The following is a 19,709-nucleotide window of genomic DNA, read 5'->3' on the forward strand; positions in this document are numbered from 1 at the left end:
TGAAGGTGCTGTTTTTAACCTTTAAAGCTCTTAACAGTCTGGGGCCATCGTATCAGCAGGACTGTCTCTTCCAGTATGTCCCCCAGAGAGTGCTACACTCTGCAAATACAAACTTGCTGGTTGTCCTTGGCCAGAGAAGCGTCTGGCTGTCCTCGACCAGGGCCAAGCCTTTTCAGCCCTGGCCCTGGCCTATGGAACTCTCTCTCCAATGAGACCAGGGCCCTGGGGGACTTAACACAGTTCCACAGGGCCTGTAAGACTGAGATGTTCCGCCAGGTCTATGGTTGTGGGCAGCAACGGTTTCCAACATAGCTGGTCTCACTTCCTGTTCCCCTTGCTGTTTATTTCATTACATCTTCTAATAGGGGACATGACTGCTTCCCCAGGCTGGCTGTGAAGTGTGTCAGTAAATGAGCGTCATTTGATTTGATTTTAAATTAGAGATATTGGGTTTTAGCTGGAGGTAATTGTGTTTATTTTTATTGTGTTTTATGGTGTTTTTATCTGATATTAGCTGACCTGAGCCCGGCTTTGGCTGAGAGAAAGGGCAGGATACAAGCCTATAAATAAATAAATAGATTGCCAAATGATCATGGATATTCATATGTAGGGTATGTACAAAATAGTCATTCTCCAGTGCCCATACTTGTATGCTAGGAACCTTAGAAAACAATGGAGCACTTTGCTCCCTAAATTATGGGATGTGTACACTCCTTTTCAGACCCACTGAGGACGGGGAAATGGCCTAAACAAATTTTTCTCAACTTGTCCACCAGAAATGCAAATAGGATTTGGTCTGATGAGGTAGGTAGCTGTTACGGAATGTGATGACATTGCAAAATATTATGTTTATTTTAAAAAGAACTACTTGAGCACACAAGAGTTGGATCCAAAGGCTCACTCAAGGAGTGTCATTAATTCCATGGATGTCTGTTTCATGTGGCTACAACACACTAACTCTGTGGGATGGGATGGGATGGGATGGGATGCAATGCCATGCGCACTTACATGGATACAAATCCCAATAAAAACTGAGGATTACTTCTGAGTAGATGGTGTTAGGATCAGCCTGTAAGCCTCATAAAGCTTAGAGCAGGAGATGCAAAGAGGCTAGCAAATCTGATGAGAAATTAAGAAAACCAAAAAGGCTTCAAATCTGCAGAAAGATCAAAGGAAGCATGCCCCTGCAGAGGCCCATAAAAGCAATCTGTCTCTGCAATTCTGTTTGCATCACTGGCTGACCGTACAGGCAATATGAACATCTAAGCAAGTATTACACAAAGGATATGTTAAACCAGTCTTGGATAGTTACTGTGGATTTTATTGAGCTATGAAGTCAAATGCACTTTGTACTTTCTTTATAAGCCATATAAGGCCTTACAATGTTCAACTGTTGTTGCATTCTGTTAACCTGCAGATAAATGTAATCCACAATAGAACAGTCTACATATATGCAGGTTGTTCAAGACTTCAGATTCTTTGCTCAAGACTAGCATCCTTGCATAGTTTGACTCCTTAATTCCTTAATTCCGGAAAAATAAACCTTTGTCAGTTTCCAGCATATGTGTATTCCTTTTTCCAGATGACAAGCTCATACAACAGAAAAGTGGCACAGAAATATTTTAAATAATCACACAAACTTTTCCAACTGTACTGCACAAGGAGTAGTTAGGCCTATCTCCATAACTAAGAAAATGGAAAGTATGTGAACCGTAAGGTACAAAAACCAGTACAGGAAGATACTCTGCCTTACAGGTGTTTCTGCAGGACTCTGCATAACAAACAGGGAAAAAATGCTAATGTGGATGTTCTGGTGAATCCTGACTAAAAAAAAGCCAAAGCAAACTGATTCCCACAGATCAATGATGCTCACACATACATCCCTCTTACTTCTTACTATAGGAAGTAACTCACTAGTTGCAGTAGAATTTATCAGTCTATTATTAAGCCTCACATTCAAGTTATTACCAAGAGCTGAAATTCCTTTTTTACAAATCTTAAGTGATAAATTTCAAACACAAGAATTAATATAATAAATATTTTCTAATTACTATTTCCTTTTGATGAGCCACACTTTGTTCTCTTCTCGCTAGATATATCAACAGGAGAGACTCCAAGGCCAAAGCTACTTGTGTCAGCAGTCACGTGGTCTAAGAATCCGGTCGCTACAAGGTGTGGCGGGATGGGAGGGTGTTTTGGAAAAGCAGCAGACAAGCAGGCAGGATTGTTTACCCCTTCCCCCCACTGCATTTCTTCTACAACACACCCACCTTTGTCTGATTTGGGACCTCAGCTGGAAAAATCAGCGAAGTTTACATTACCAATACAGTTCTGGAAATATGGCAAGGATGTGCGAACTGCAGGAGCAAAACCAAAGGCAAGTGAAGGGTTAAGTACTAACCCTACTGCCTACCTCTTCCTGCCCAGCAAATTTCTCCACAACCTAACCATGGCTCTGTCTCAGGAAAGTGGGAGCTAGGCTTCTAAAACACAGGAGAGTTATGAATGTAGAGTTTTGGCTTCATGTAGCCATTTTTCAGACAGTTTTAATCCCATTAAACCCAACTAGTTATTCAGGATGTCAAGGAACACACAAAATGTACCTACAAACCACAAACACACACAAAAAAAATGTTTCTTTTCTTACCTGTGAATGTCTCTGTACATGGATTGACTCCTGCCAGACGTTTGGAAGTCCCAAAATCAGAAATTTTTACCACTCCGCTATAAGTGTTCACTAAAACATTATCTCCCTAAGAAACAAAATAGTAAGAAGTGGGTATACAAACGTCACTAGAAACTGTGCCAAGGTGCCCCCGAATTCCATACATTTTATATTTTACCAGTTATTGAAAGGGATTTTATTCAACTTGTCTCAATGAGCAGGTTACATTAGTGAAACGCTCTTGCATTTCTGGAATATACAGTAAAGAAGGAATTATCCATATGCTCACTTTTATGTCTCTGTGTACGATCTGGTTTTCATGGAGATACTTCAGACCCTCTAGGATCTGCTTGGTATAAAATTTTATTGTAGGTTCTTTCATTGGTCCCCATTTTGATCTTAGGAGTGCAGAAAGACTTCCTGGGTTTAGACAGAAAAGACATAACATTACACTTCCAAGGGTCACTAGAGCTGTCATAATTGAGTCCTCACAGTGTTGCACATCTACACTTCGTATGCTTCAACTTCATTCTGGGCAAAACTCATGGGCCACATTCAGGCAATACAAAGTGAAGTTCGTTCGTGATGAGAATGAGCCAGGATGTCTTGGGCCTCTTGTCTTGGGCTAAAGTCCTTCCAACTCAGAATAACTACAATTCATTGTGCCATCCATATGGGATACTTTAACAACTTGTGGTTTACCACCAACTTGCATTAACCCGTGGCAGATCTTTGAAAGGTAGCAACGAATCTTGAATTGGGGGTGGGTGGGATGGCATTAATATTATACAAAGTTTATCCATGAAATATGAAAACTGTACAGTTCAGATCTATTACTAATGTGCAGCAAAATTAATACTTCATAAACAAGGCTTTTAAAATTCGTAGAGGGAAATTAATATGATACGAACCTCCTGGCACTTGTTCCATGAAGATTTTAATATATCCATCTTCAGAAACAGAACCAAGATACTGGACTATATTACGGTGCTTTAAATATTTGTGGAGGGCTATTTCTTCATGTAGTGGCTGAGAATATCTAATCATAAAAATACAAAGTGAAAAATTGTCTAAAATAAAAGGGAAACACACCAGACTAGTATTTCTAACAGTGCAATCCTAAACAGAATTATACTATTCGATGCCCACTGACTTCAGTGTTCTTGGAAAGGTGTAACTCTGCTTTGGACTGAACTGTAAATCACCAGAATAATTATGGGCTGGATCCAGTGATGCAGAAGTGGAAACATAAACCAACTTAGTGCTGCACAAGATCTTGTGCAACACCTAGTACTTTCTTCCCCATGTATTATGGTGTCCAGAAATTGGTTGCACAAGTGGAAACACAAATGCAGATACACTTATTTATTTATATTTATTATATTTCTAGCCCGCTCTCCCCAGCCGAAATCAGGCTCAGGGCAGGGAACAACAATAAAAACAATATACATATAAATACCAAAACATCATAATAAAAACAAACTTACAGATTATTAAAATAGATAATTCACAGTGGGTAGCCGTGTTAGTCTGTCTGCAGTAGTAGAAAAGGGCAAGAGTCCCGTAGCACCTTAAAGACTAACAAAAATATTTTCTGGTAGGGTATGAGCTTTCGTGAGCCACAGCTCACTTCTTCAGATACAGCTAGAATTAAAATAGATGGCACACAACTTACTGTGGTATCTGCTGTGGCAAAAGATGCCATAGCCAAGCAGGCAGGTCACTCCCTATATATCACCAAATAAGCCAGAGGAAAAAGGGGGGAGGTATGGAGGCCAGCATTTGATGAACCACCTGCGGCTGCCCTCAGTTACAAGCCTGATGGAAAAGCTGTCTTAGAGGCCCTGTGGAACTCTTTCAGGTCCTGCAGGGCCCTGATGTCACTCGGCAGAGCATTTTACCAGGCCAGAACCAGGGCCAAAAAAGTCCTGGCTCTTGTCAAGGACAGCTGCACATTCCTGGGACCAGGGACCACCAACAAGTTATTATTAGCAGAATGCAATGTCCTTCGGGAGTGTACCAGGAGAGGCAGTCCCAAAGATACGAGGGTCCCAGACCATGTAAGGCTTTAAAGGTCAACACCAGCATCTTAAACCTGATCCGATACTCCAGCTGGAACCAGAACAGTTGACGGAGCACTGGCAGTACATGATCTCAGGGTGAGGCCCCCGTAAGGAGCCTTGCCGCCACATTTTGTACCAACTGGATCAGCTCCAAGGGCAGCCCTATGTAGAGCGAGTTACAGTAATCCATCCTAGAGGTGACTGTCGCATGAATAACCACGGCTAGATCTGAACGGGAGAGGTAACGCACCAGCTGCCAGGCCTGGCAGAGATGGAAAAAAACCACCTTGACCATGGCTGTGACCTGAGCCTCCATAGATAAGGAGGCATCAAGGACCACACCCAGACTCTTGACAGCAGGTCAGATGTTAAATGCATGCCATCAAGAAGTGGGAGCCAGCCCCCTGCCCCCAAACTGCCCTGACCGAGCCACAGTACCTCCATATTCACTAGATTCAGCTTCAGGCGGCTTTTCCTTAACTACTCCATCACAGCGTCCAAGCACCTGGCCAGTGTGTCTGGGGCGGAAACTAGATGGCTGTCCATTAACAGGTAAAGCTGGGTGTCATCAGCACATTGATGGCAACCCATCCCAAAGCTCCAGACAATCTAGGCATAGGGGTGCATGTAAATGTTAAATAACATGGGAGAGAGGATCGCACCCTGTGGCACCCTGCACACCAGCAGGTGCCACTGTGAGACCTCCACCCCAAGTGCCATCCTTTGTCCCCAACCCTGTAGGAAGGAACAGAACCATTGACAGGCTGTCCCCCGGATCCCAGAGTTGGCAAGGCAGTTGGCAAGAAGATCATATAGAAAGCTGCCAACAAATCTAAAAGTATTGGCAGCTCTGACCTGCCTTGATCCAGCTGTCAACGGAGATCGTCTGTAAGGGTGACCAGAGCTGTCTCTGTTCCATGGCCAGGGCAGAAGCCTGACTGAAATGGGTCCAACACCCATGTATCATCCTGAAATTCCTGCAGTTGCATGGCGACCGCTTTCTAAACTAACTTACCTAGGTATGAAAGATTCGATACCAAGCGGTAGTGGGCAAGATCCCTCGGATCCAAAGATTTTTTTTTTAATAGTGGTCATACCACTGCCTCTTTTAAAGCCCCGGGGAAAGTCCCTGAGGCTAAGGATATGTTGATCATTTCTCTCAGGGGAACCCGCATCTCCTCCCAACTGGCTTTAATCAGCCAGGAAGGGCACGGGTCCAAGAGGCAAGTGGTAGGCCACACAGCTAGCAGGATCCTGTCCACAAAAGCTATTGAAAGCCATCTGAACTGGTCCAAAAATGGACCAGAAGATGGGCAAGAGGCCTCTTGTTCCCTTACTGTATCAAGGTTCATTCAATCTGACTTAGTGCAAATGGCTACCATGGTCTTTTTCTTGTGTTTTCATTTGTACAAGAGCACCAGAGCAAGTGGAAATTTCATGTTGGATCCATCCCTATATGTGCATTATCCTTTAGAACTTCTAAAACTGGGGGAATGTGGCATGGAATAAACATGAGAGGTGTGCAAAAAAAGTCATAGAGGAATAGTCTGAAACACATAAGTCAGGTTTTTTAATATTGGAAATAAAATGAGTTATAAATTCAATTTGATAGCTGTTTCCACTGGAATAAAATTCTCAACTATTGTATTCCTCCCCACGGAATCATCACAGAAATACAAAGCATCCACGTTCTATAGGAAAGTGACATTCTCAGCAAACACAGGGAAACATGAATTGGGATATGAGTGGGATTCTCAAGTTTGTGGCCTGCTTTTTAGCAGAACAGAGCATGCGAGTGTGGAAAGCTTAAGCCTACTACTTCCCATGCCTTACCTTGCTCAACCACAGCCCCTGTTAATGAACGAGCCAGTGAGATGCTGCAGTGAATGGAAGAAAATGGAAGTGCCATATACACAGTGGTGCCTACCAGGATGATCATTAAATATTTCGGTTGGACGATATCCTTGTCAGCCACAAATCTCCAGCCAGACAGTTAATTGCCACAATAAGTGATCAGATTGGATGGTGTCCAACCAAATGATGGAAATTATTTTGTTTGGAGTTTGAGCATTTTCAGTAATTACAGTGGCCTTGTTTGGGTCAGGTCTTGACTGCCATACCCCAGTGACTCAGCATTGAGTCTCTCTACAAGACCCACAGTGCCTTAGAAAACAGCAGCATACCAAGAGAGCTAGAAGTAGGAAACCAGTTGCAGCAGCTTAGGAAATTGCATGAACAGGAATTAAGTTGCTTCTCTCTACTGTGCTTCCCCATGGAAAACAAAGGAAACCTTCTCAATAGCCTAAAACAAATGGGATGCATAGGGCTGGTCTTGGACTTTTTTGCCGAGTTGACATGAAGTTACCCAGCCCAATTCCAGTTTACCCGCTTCTTTCCAACTGGTCTTCCTCCTTCAAAATGTCCAAGATTGAAAACTTCCACTCACTGGGCTATGCCCAGTGCACTCTTAGAGGCCCTCCTACACCCCCATTGCCACATATGGCACACTTTGAGGTGAATATTTGTATAAAACATGTCTCCTTTAAACTGAACCCCAGATACACTTCCTGATTTTTTCCCCAATAACTCATTTTGGGTATTTTCCACAAATAGAAAAAACCTCTCCTATCTTTTTGTTGGAACCTTGGAAAAGCGATCAATTCTTTGTCTCTGGCTTTCCTGACAGTTTACCTTATACCGCCTAGGGACCCATTTTGGGGTATAAATATTGGTCCTTTGGCCACTCATAATGTGTTCTGGATCTGTGCACAAACCTCCAGTATGTGTGGACTCTTCCTTTTGCTCCTGGAAATGCTGGTTGTTTTCCTCTTCAGAACTACTTTCCCTAGACGTCCCTTCAAGACTGGCAACTATCACCCATCCCTGAAACTCTATCCAACTTCCTCCCTTTTCTCTTAGTCAGCTCTTGTATGCTTTGTGTGCATATGTTCATTGCTTAAAATATATGTCTTGTTTTACTATTTTTATTCTTTAATAAAACCATATTTTAATTATACAACTGCCTGCTCATTTGAGAATTTTTACCGGGGACTATCCTGGTATACATAGGTTATATATCCCAGTTACCCCCTCTCACTCTCTGTCTCCAACTAATTCCCCCAATCAAAGTTGAGACTGCCTACTTAGGGTAACAATACCTTTGTGCAATAGAATGAGAATGAGCTCACACACTAAATGTTCGGATTAAAAGGATAACCCATGTTCAAGACAAAAAATAATTGCGTAAACACAAAAGAATGCTGGCAGAAATATTAAGGCTCACCTGCTGTCCCTCTCTGGTATTTCTTTGATGGCTATTCGGACCTGGTTGCTAAGGTCCCTCCCAGCATAAACTATTCCGTAAGTCCCTTTGCCTAATACCACTCGGTCTCCATTCTCATCACAGTCATACTCGTACTGAAAGCAGAACACAGCAGCACACAGACACGGAGACAGGATGTGTGTTAAGCTGATTTTGACAAAAGCCATTAGAAATGTATTGCCTTTACAATCAACAGCTCTGCTGGAAATAAAAGAAGAAGAACTTTAAAAAACGTTTTCTGATAACTATGGCATGAGGCACAAACTTTGCATTAGTTACCTGGATGGTTGTAGCTAGGATTGCCAGCTCCAGGTTGGGAAATACCTGGAGTTTTTGGGGGTGGAGGAAAGCAGGGAGAGGGGAGGGACTTCAATGCCATAGAGTCCAATTGCCAAAGTGGCCATTTTCTCTAGGGAAACTGATTTCTATTGCCTGGAGATCAGTTGCAATAGTGGGAGTTCTCCAGCCACCACCTGGAGACTGGCAACCCTAGTTGTAGCCTTAATTGAGGAAAGGTTGAAGGAGCTCGGTATGTTTAGCCTGGAGAGGAGATGACTGAGAGGTGATATGATAACCATCTTAAAGTACCTGAAGGGCTACCATATAAAGGATGGTGCGGAGTTGTTCTCTGTTGCCCCATAAGGTTGGACCAGAACCAATGGGTTGAAATTAAATCAAAAGAATTTTTGGCTAAACATTAGGAAGAACTTTCTGACAGAGCGGTTCCACAGTGGAACAGGCTTCCTTGGGAGGCAGTGGGTGCTCCTTCTTTGGAGGTTTTTTAAGCAGAGGCTAGATAGCCATTTGACAGCAATGATGATTCTATGAACTTAGACAGATCATGACAGGGAGGACAGGAAGGGTTGCGTCAGTGCTTGGCTCTCGTGGACCCTTCTTACATGCCCAGGGTAATGCTGACTGCCACTTTGGGCTCAGGAAGCAATCTTCCTCCAGGCCAGATTGGCCAGGATAATGGAGGGATTTTTTTGCCATCTTCTGGGCATGGAGTAAGGGGTCACTGGAGATGTGGTAAGGAGGTAGTTGTGAATTTCTTGCATTGTGCAGGGGGTTGGACTAGATGATCCTGGTGGTACCTTCCAACTCTATGATTCTAGGAGCTCTATGCAGGAGGAGTTGCTTGAGTTGGACTTGTTATTTATAAGCTTAAAAGTCACTGCTTAGAAGTTTTAATAATAATTGTTACATTCGTGTGTTTATGGTTTTATTGCATTGTTTTTACTATGTGAGCTGCCTCAAGCAGGTCTTTGGAGAGGTGGCATATACATTTTCTAAATAAATAAGGAATTTAAAAAAATTCTAATACATGCTTTTGTGAACTAGACCCTACTTCATTAATTGCTTGCATCCTTTACTGGGCAGACACAGATACAAATTTAGGGGGAAACAATAGGGTAAAAAGTGGCTTGGGTCCCACAGAAAATCTCCACTAATGGAAGGGATTTCCGCTTACGGAGCATGACTTCCTTGCCTTCCCCCTTCCCCAAAATGCCCCTCAAAATCGTGTTCCTAGGGGATTTTACACATAACCCCACTTACTACAGCATTGGTCAAAAAAGATATTTCATTTATACATATGACAGGTAGAAGATGTCAGCCATTAGGTAACATATCAATCTGATAGTCACGGCAATTAGATATATAGTTATAGATAACTGTATATATCCAAACAGAAAAAGGGCATTTCTATGCAGAATTATTCCAATCTAAGCTAATTGACTTCAATGGAGACTGGAGTAACTCTGCCTTTTAACTATATTCTTTTTATCTGTTTATTATTCTGTCTGCCAGTCTCTTCACAGTAGTAGTGGTCTGGAGACCAATCTCCTACAGCAACCCCTTAGGCAGCTGTGCTGACTTTCTGGATATTTTCATTATTTAAGAATTGGAATCTTAAAAATAATCCTCTTTGCTCCCAAATAAAGTTTACTTACTTCTAGTGTGTCGCCATCAATCTCCCCTTCAAGTTCCAAAGTGCTTCCCACAACATCTGTTAAAATTTCTTTAACTAAACCACAGAACCTGAAAGCAATATATATCTCATAGTCAAAAACAAATCAACACCAGTTTTTCTGCTAGGTTGGCCAACCTTTCTAATTAAAATTAAAATTCTTTTTCAATGCAAAGATGACTGGTTGGATCCAACCAGTTTTGTCACCGGTGAAAAAGGGAGTGGGGGTCCCCTTTGACCACCAAAAAAGGCTGTGCCAAGGATCATGGGCTCTCCATGGACAAAAGCCATGCGATAGAGGCTGTCATATGGAGGAGACTGAGCTAAAAATGTGGTGGGATCTAGTCTATACATTTGCCAGTGTATTTTCCTTACTACTTTCCCCTTAATTTCTTTAAAAGTAATCTATTGGGCAGAAGATTTTGGCATGTTTTGTTCTTAAATAGACAATGGAATACCTTATGAACTACTCTTATTTCAAAAGGTTTTGTACTCCAGAAAGCTGGTCCTGCAGTTCTTTTGACTAATTGCTTTAATTACTTTAAATGGGTATTAATAAAGCAACAATATAACGGGATGAGAACCAACTTTTTTATATTGTGATATTCAGTTGATATTGCACTTTTCACAACTTACTTGATTCCAATATGTTTATAAATGCTAATTTAATTTAAAATAAAATAGTGCATTTTAGAGGTTCTCACTAAATAATTATAAAGCTTTTAGAGAACTTTAAAAACACTGATTTGGCTTTAACAAATCCAGAACTACTTCAGAACTGGGTGGTGGGCCAAAGGTACCATATATGTTCCTCTTGTCAGGTCAAGTACAGAGGAGAAATGGAGTATTACTGGAATATAATTCCTCAGCATCAGAGAAGGATGTTTCTCTTGAGAGGCATAAATGCCACTTCTAATGAATCTTTTAGGTGAAATTTGAATGTAATTGCTTCTTTGGTTGTTTATTCTCGAAGCTGTATGCACTGCTATGATATTTCAAAGCTATTCGCCTGTCATATTTTGTGCTATTATTTAATGTAAATGGTTTAAAGTTTTTTTCCTTTCTTTTTAAATAAATGGTTCAAAGTTATTGTTGCATTGTGAATGCTTTGGACAGTTTAATAACTGAAAAAGCAAATATTTTAATAAATAGTTTGGCAAGTACTTTTTCAGCATATTGATAGAGTGAATACTTAACAGAAAGAATGAATACTAAAAAATCTGAACGTAGGAAAGCTTGCCTCACAATCTTTATTTTAAGGAGCATTTTATAAATTTGAGACGTCAAAAAAGATTTAATTCAAAATTTGCACTGCTATTGCTATTTGTGTCAACTTCATCAGAGTTAGTGTTCATTTTAATCCCTGGAAAATGAATGTAGTATGACATTAACCATGAAGAATCAAGAAAATAATTCAACAATGAAATTTTTCTTTGTATATGAAAACATATTCATGTTTCAAATTTATCACCAACTCTTGCATTCATCTTTTGACATTTAGGAAAACAACCAAATCTCTCACCTATTACACTGGTTCTCTGTAGAAAAGTAGATTTGAAAGTCATCAGAATTGTCATGGACATACAGAAAACAACATCGTTCATCAAATTTAGATATGCTGCAAAAAGTCAATTCAAAACAAAGTTATTCTAGGTACAAGATGTGATAAGCGAAGAAGAAAAACAGCAGTTTCCCCATCCCCCAGGTATTTGTTTCTCCACATCATGCACAAAAGACCTTCAAATACAATAATGGATGAACTTTGCTGACAGGGTCTGACTACCACTATATGCACGAGCAGTATAAATCCATACTGCGCAAGACTAGCAAGAGAAGAAAGCAATGACAATTTTTAAGGCTATGTAAAAGCAGCTAGATCAATATCCATCTACCTGTGCTTTCAATTTGCCAAATATAACATTTAGTATACCAGTATACGTGGAAGGAAAAATTAACTGACCTTGTATGTCCTACATCGTTCAACAAAGTTATGAAAGACAATACAAGGAATATTGCATGTTACAACAGAATTACAGAAGCATAAACACGTCAGAGGAAACAGAAAAAGTCAAGAAATATAAATACATTCTAATTATTCATTGCTGAATAGTTGTTAAAATAATCTATGGTATGTATGTTATGAAGAATATTTTTTTAAATATGCTCTACCCCTAGTTGGTACTGAAATGTGAAAACATATTTGATTAACTGCCTTGTATGTATGGTTAAATTCAAATATTAAATCAATTCATACATATATTTTATGGCTTAGGGGAATTTAGAGTTGTTTTCTTATGACTTTGGACAAAAATCCAGTCTTTCAAGATCTAGCATCATAAAATGTATGCACGACTAAGGAGATACATGCAAACCATAGCAAGTGTTTTTATTTGAGTTCTATATTACACATTCTGCAAGGGAAGATTTTAAAAAGCTTTGGTGATGTATCTACCAACTGGTATTCCAATACAGAAACCAGAAGAAATGTTCATCAGTATCCCTGCTGCCATGAAGGAATAAGGAGAAATCTGCTAATTTGTATTAGGCAAGACAGCCAATTAGATTTCTGATTAATTAGATAGTATTTAACCTGTCCATTAGGGCCAGTAGACATAATAGTGCTAGGGAACTCAATTGTTGTTAAGTGACAGAAGGACCATCATCGTTAAAAGGTTAAATGATTTTAATCTTTCATTAAAATCCAGTTCTCCCTCTTCCTTTTTTCCATGGCCTTAAATATTATTATGAACATAGTAGCACAGATATTAAACTCCGTTAATATGATACAGTTATCCATGTAAACCAGGCACTGAATCTTCTCTCAAATTCTGCTTAAGAAAAAATCTAGGTATAGTCTAAATGATACATTTCTCATGGGGAGATTTCTGTTTTCTCATCACGTTTGCATCTGGTATCCTGAGTTTTTAGCTGGCCACTTCAGGAATCCACCCCAAAAATGGTATGATGTTTTCATGTGATTGATTTATAAGCACTCATCTAAGCTGGAAGGAAGAAGTAAGCTGGCTAGGGTAGACGTAACTTAATAGCTAACTTTCAAACTGCAATTTTCTAAATGTTATAAACTGGACTGCTTTGATCAGAAACAGAACAAAGTTATTCTAGGTACAAGATGTGATATCTTGGTTAAAGTCCTATCTTGGTTAAAACTCATTCAGACCTTCAAAAGCAAGAACGCTGAACATGTGAGGATATGCCCACTGTCTCCTCCCCCTAACTTACACACATACAACAAACAGTCTTAACACACACCCCCCAAAAAAAATCTCTGTGGGCATGGGCTCTTACACACGACTGTCAACCTGTATTTTTTTCTGACACATCCACATCATATGCTCCTCAAAGTTTGTATAAGGTTTTAAAATCTGCTGTTCTAGCATTTTTGGACAGGAATAGGAAAATGGAGTTCATTAAAGCGCTAAGGCATAATAAGGCACATAGGAAAATTAAAACATGAAATTGTTTTCAAGCACACCAACCTTATTCCTCTAATAGAAGAAGCTGTAAAATTCCATTCATGAATCTGTTTCTGCAAATATTAAAAAAAATAGTATTTCAAAGCAAGATCATAGCCGCATCTTATCACAAATAGAACACAAAAATTGGGCCAGAAGAATGTTGAAAAGAATGCTATTCCAGTTCATTTAGGACAATAACATGGAAAAGGATGGGGTATACATGGAGAGGAGCCGTGGAATGCAACTGCCCCAGGGCAAATATTCCACTGAACCTTTTCTGACTTCAAGAAGAAATTCTGCAAGTATTGATTCATATAATAATGACACATGCACAATGTTGGCCACAACAATACTGATAGTTTAATTTTTATGTTTATTACAGTTTATAATCGTGTACCAGAAAGTCTCCATGAACAAAAGGATAAAGTGTGCTAGTTAAACTCAGAAAAATCCTAGTTAAACTCAGAAAAACACATCTTTTATGAGAAAAAGCACAGTATACATAATCTGATCAACACAGAATGTATGTCAAGACAAGCTTCTCCCTCTAGACATCTATCAAATGAGTTCCATTCCCCAAGAGAAAGTTTTAAAAAAATATATTATACACATACAAACATGTCAAGGGTTCTTACAGGATACATCCCAAAATGTGATGACCCACATAAATTGTCTCTTCAGCTGTTCATCTGTAAAACTACAAAGGTATTTTTGCGAAGGGTTCTAAAGGTAAAGGTCCCCTGTGCAAGCACTGGGTCATTCCTAACCCATGGGGTGACATCACATCCCAACGTTTACTAGGCAGACTTTGTTTACGGGGTGGTTTGCCAGTGCCTTCCCCAGTCATCTTCCCTTTACCCGCAGCAAGCTGGGGTTCTATAAGAGCCTTAAACAGAGAAACTGGCATATAAACGCTAACTATTTCTAGCGAGCAAAAAATATTCTTACCATTTCTGTAGGAGACACATGCCACAGGGAAACAGTTCTCTCATCTGCTTCATTATTAATTGAAACATATGCAGGCTGATATACCTTAGTTGGTTCTATCACCAATACCTAAACAAAGCACACATTTAATAAAATCTAACTTCCACCAGGTTATCAGAGAGGGCACCAAACTGTTTATTCTAAACTTGCTTTCACTATATACAATAACATTCTTCTCTTTTCCTCAAAGTTTTAACAGATATTTTAACATAATCACAAGACTGGTAAAGCATATATTACAATCAGATTTCAGTCAACTTTAAAATAATTTATTTTACTAAGCCCCTTTTTCTGTTTCTTGTAATATATAATTCTATTCATTTCCATGATATACTAGCAACCGAATGTACTGTAGGATTACCCCCGTACTTTTCCTGGTTATTACCAGCACACGTCCCACAAACTTGTAATGTAGTATTAAAAGAAGGCCCACTGATATCCATAGTTCATATACAATCAGTGATGAACAATCCAGAGAATCTAATCTTTCAGACCACTCCTTGCTGACAAATATCCTTACTAGAGATATTTTAGAGATCAGATTTACTCATGCAGTAAGCACTGGCCTAAAGCCGAGTTGTCGTATAACCTCTTTTAAAAAACAAACAATTCAATCCTAACACTTTCCCAGCATCTTTAAATATCATTTGCTCCTTAGCTAGCTGAACAAAACTATTGGCCATTGTTACCATTTTGCAGAACATACAATATGTATTCCAGTCTTTATTAAAATGCAAACATGTGCCTCTTGTCACTTACTAATATGTTGACAGAATAAAAGTTTCTGCTGCTAAGTTAACTTGTTTAGTTCTCAGCCTGATCCTACAGATCACCCTTGGCAGCAAAAGGACAAGCAGTGAACTTGCACCAGTGTTGCTGAAGTCCATGCATAGTAAAACTGGATGTGGCCAGCCAACTCTGCCCAGTTGCCAGGCAATGCTGTGCATTACTGGTCAACCTCATTCTATCAGCTAGGTCATATGGTAGCTCATAGAATCAGGGCACAATTTTTCTGTTACTTTCAATCCAATAGTAAACTAAACAAATATGTTTGCATATAGAAAATGTACCGGGAATCTCAAGCCATTCATTGTTTCTTTGGTTGCCTCAAAAATTATGTCTAACCAGAAGTTCAGTCTCTCTTGTCTTGGAGAGTGTTCTATGGAAAGTTTCCTGAAACGTTGAATTAAGATCAGGTTCTGCACTAAGGACTTCAAATACCTGGAAACCATAATACAATAAATTGATAAGCAGAAAATAACAACTGTTTCTTCTGTAAGTACTTCTGTTAAGTAACTGTAAAAAAAATTCAAATAATTAGAAGCCTCTCCCTGAAAATGGGCAGTTTGGAATAATTAGAAAACCAAGGTGCAAAAGACAGGCTCCCAACCATAAGCTGGGGGTAGGCATTTGTGCCTGGTGGAATGAGGGGAGCAAGGATTTTGGGCAAATGGGCCCAGCACTGGCTCTCAGCCAGTTAGCTCTCAAGCAGCTTCCTGTAGCCTGCCCCCAGAGGTCAGTCCCTCATGAAATGGATGGGGCATGCAGACCTGCGGGCTGCAGGCTTGTCCTAGCACATAGCTCAGATTAAAAGGAGCAGGCTGAAGAGGTGCTTGGCATTCAGCAGCACTCTCCACAGAGGGCTCCAACATATGGCTTGTGGATCCCTGAGCTGGACTGGTGCGGGTATTACAGGTTCCTTTGTTTTGGTGGTGGAAGCAGGCAATCTAAGCTGCCCGCCTCCTGCAGCATTTAGATATTGGCTGGGGAACATAGTGCAGGATGGGCTCCATATGTGACCAAAAGAGGAGTCCCCTGAAGGGGCTGTGGGGGGCAGGGGACAGGACAGCCAACCTCAGGGCTGGTCACAACCCTAGGAGGATGGTGATGGCTAGGAATAGTGGTTCTGACACTTCCAGCCCTAATTCCAGCCCTTTGCTTTCGGTTACCCTAACAGGCAGTTTGGGGAAGATGCTGACGGCAGTTGGGCTGTCAACTGTACCCATTGTCCCCAGCCTATGCTGTGCCCAAAGCAGAGGAATCTATAATCAATAAAGTTGTGGTCTGATTCTTCCCACCATAGTGTGTCTGTGTCATCCTTCTTCTCCCCTCCACAACCATGGGCTGATTTCCTACTTCAGGCACAAGGCTCTGACTATGGGGAGACATCATGAACAAACAAGAACACACCAGAAAGTCCTCAGGCTCATGTATCTCCCTCCCTTTGTCCTCCCATAGCAATGAGATGGAAGATTTCCTTGTTTTGTAACAAACTGCAATTTATTTTCATGCCAGATTAAGTACTTTGACAAACGGAAGTTTGTTTCTAGTTTACCATACCTGGATTCTAAACAACAGTTTCAAATCCTCAAGTAGTAAGCAAGACACAACCACAATTTGTTAAAGAGCCACATTTGGATATCATAACAAACTGCAGTTTTGTTGCCAATTAGGAAGTCTCAGTGTAGCACATAAGGAATAAGGGTGGAAGGGGAACGTGCATGAACGCAAGGACTTCCTGGTCCATCCTCATCACAAATAAACCATGGTTTGTTCCACAGATTGTTCATAATGTCTGGATTCAGCATTTACCTTTTTAACAAATCTACAATAAAGTATATGTACATCATATTGTCGAAGGCTTTCACGGTCAGAGTTCATTGGTTCTTGTAGGTTATCCGGGCTGTGTGACCGTGGTCTTGGTATTTTCTTTCCTGACGTTTCGCCAGCAGCTGTGGCAGGCATCGTCAGAGGAGTAACACTGAAGGACAGTGTCTCTCCTTCAGTGTTACTCCTCTGAAGATGCCTGCCACAGCTGCTGGCGACACGTCAGGAAAGAAAATACCAAGACCACGGTCACACAGCCCGGATAACCTACAAGAACCAATACATGTACATCCTTCCTTAGGTAACTCACTTATTTGAAGCAAAGTCCCCGTGTTTGTTACTTGTGCAATTTAGAACCAGTTTACAGCTTGGTTGATATGTGAGAGGTGTTAGGCATTCCTATTCATGGGAAAACTAACCTCAAAAGGTTCTATGAAGAAGCAAATTACAACTGGATAGTACTTCTAGACAGCAATCATATGCAGACTTACATTCTTCTAAGTACCCTGAAGTCACTGAGCTTAGGAGGGTGTAACTGTGAGCACCTACAACAAAGAGCCACTGATCTAAATAGAAAATTCACAACAGATTCTTGGAAGTGATTATCAGAAGATGGTACATTCCTAACCTGTATTATTAAATGTAAACCTTTTTTTCTCTTCAGAACCATGCATGGTTTGACAGGACAGATCAGGAACATCCCAGTTAGTACCAGTTAAGGACATGTAGGGTTACAAGGTCCAGAGGCTGATATTTCTCCATCTTTAACAGGAACATAAAATGTCACTAAAAATAGCTGTTCTCATCAGAGAATTGTAACAATTTTAAAAGCCACAGCTGGTGGTTGGGAGTTTTTTTTTAAGGTGCAGGACCACTTTCAAGATCTAGAACTGACAACCTGATGCCACTAAAGTGACTGATCAAAAAACAAACAAATAAATAAATGTCAGGCAGGCAAGATAACTTAACCGAAGCACTGGACAGATTTTGACATTACATTAGACATAACCCCCCCTTCACACACACACACACACACACAACCCTCCAATGTTTTGAAGGTATACAGGAGTATAAGACAGGAGTATAAGACAGCAATATATGGAACCACATTCTGAAGCCCCACAGTAACCACACCGAGGCAAGTGTTTGGAATAGTTCCTGCAGTATGTGTGTGTGTAAAGTGCCGTCAAGTCACAGCTGACTTATGGCAACCCCGTTTTTTGGGGGTTTTCATGGCAAGAGACTAACAGAGGTGGTTTGCCAGTGCCTTCCTCTGCACAGCAACCCTGGTATTCCTTGGTGGTCTCCCATCCAAATACTAACCAGGGCCGACCCTGCTTAGCTTCTGAGATCTGACGAGATCAGGCTAGCCTGGGCCATCAGCATATTTCATTTTCATACTATTTCTTGAGAATGCATATATAATCTCTACATCAGCATGTTACGAATAAAAGTATCACGTCCTAAGCTTTGAAGCACTTAATGAAGCCCAGTGAAGCAAACAGGACGGGCAGAAATTCAAATTATGCTACAATACATACCAAATTGGCGGTTTCAGTTTGAACAGCCTCTCTGCAGCTTGTACTGCTTTGCCAATGTCATTCGCCAACATGCTTACATTGAAGAACTGCCCAACATCCCAGTAATTATTCATTTTTTCCAAGCTTCCTTTTCTTCCTAACAAACTATTTAATCGCACACCTTGAAAAAAATCCACATTAAAAAGATTCTGTTATAAATGAATGAAATAATCTTTACTCTGAGAATGAAAAGGTGTTAGGCGTTTCCTATTCATGGGAAGATTAACCTCAAAAGGTTCTACGGAGAAGCAAATTACAACTGGATATTACTTCTACAGTGCAATCATAAGCAGACTTACATTCTTGCAAGTACACTGAAGTCACTGAGCTTAGAAGGGTGTAACTGTTTAGGACTGCACTGGTCACCTCCTATTCACAAATAAATATGACAGGTGAGTACACGTTGTATTGTTTTCCCTTCCTTGATCACATATTAACTTTAAGAGAAAGTCAAGGTCATTACTGTTTTATAAAACATTCCACCTCTAATCAGGATAGCTCTATCTTTTTTTCATTACAATTTTCTCCACTAGCTATGCAGACTAAGAATATCCTCCTTAGACAATGGCATTTGTTAAATTCCACTCCGTCTTGTGATACCAAGCCTATTATTGGATTTACAAGATCAGTCCATTAAAGATCTTTTGGTACATGCTGACTTTAAAACTGCGCAATCACACCCATTTTGAAAGGCCATTACAAATGTCATGTATGCACCTGTTGTACACAGGCAATTCAGACCAAAACTGAATTGCCTGTGTAGAGCTAGTGCGGTGTAGTGGTTAAGAGCAGTGGTTTGGAGCGGTGGACTCTGATCTGGAGAACAAGGTTTGATTCCCCACTCCTCCACATGAGCGGTGGAGGCTAATCTGGTGAACTGGATCTGGTGAACTGGGTGACCTTGGGCTAGTCACACTCTCTCAACCCCACCTACCTCACGTGGTGTCTGTTGTGGGGAGGGGACGGGAAGGTGATTGTAAGCCGGTTTGATTCTTCCTTAAGTGGTGGAAAAGGTCACCATATAAAAACCAACTCTTCTT

General features: G+C 40.5%; 1 protein-coding gene across 1 annotated transcript in view; it reads right to left on the reverse strand.

Moving 5' to 3' along the window:
* MAP3K15 (mitogen-activated protein kinase kinase kinase 15) overlaps positions 1-19,709 on the reverse strand; it is a 101,009-nt gene that overhangs the window by 36,147 nt on the left and 45,153 nt on the right. Inside the window, exons 10-19 of the mRNA XM_056861742.1 lie at positions 18,631-18,790; positions 15,553-15,703; positions 14,444-14,551; positions 13,517-13,566; positions 11,542-11,637; positions 10,003-10,090; positions 8,012-8,145; positions 3,577-3,704; positions 2,955-3,085; positions 2,648-2,753 (exon numbers count right to left, since the gene is read on the reverse strand). Of these exons, the coding sequence (XP_056717720.1) occupies positions 2,648-2,753; positions 2,955-3,085; positions 3,577-3,704; positions 8,012-8,145; positions 10,003-10,090; positions 11,542-11,637; positions 13,517-13,566; positions 14,444-14,551; positions 15,553-15,703; positions 18,631-18,790 (1,152 nt within the window). The remainder of the gene's footprint in view (positions 1-2,647; positions 2,754-2,954; positions 3,086-3,576; positions 3,705-8,011; positions 8,146-10,002; positions 10,091-11,541; positions 11,638-13,516; positions 13,567-14,443; positions 14,552-15,552; positions 15,704-18,630; positions 18,791-19,709) is intronic.

This window comes from Euleptes europaea, chromosome 16, assembly GCF_029931775.1.
Source record: "Euleptes europaea isolate rEulEur1 chromosome 16, rEulEur1.hap1, whole genome shotgun sequence".
NCBI classification, from domain to species: Eukaryota; Metazoa; Chordata; class Lepidosauria; order Squamata; family Sphaerodactylidae; genus Euleptes; species Euleptes europaea.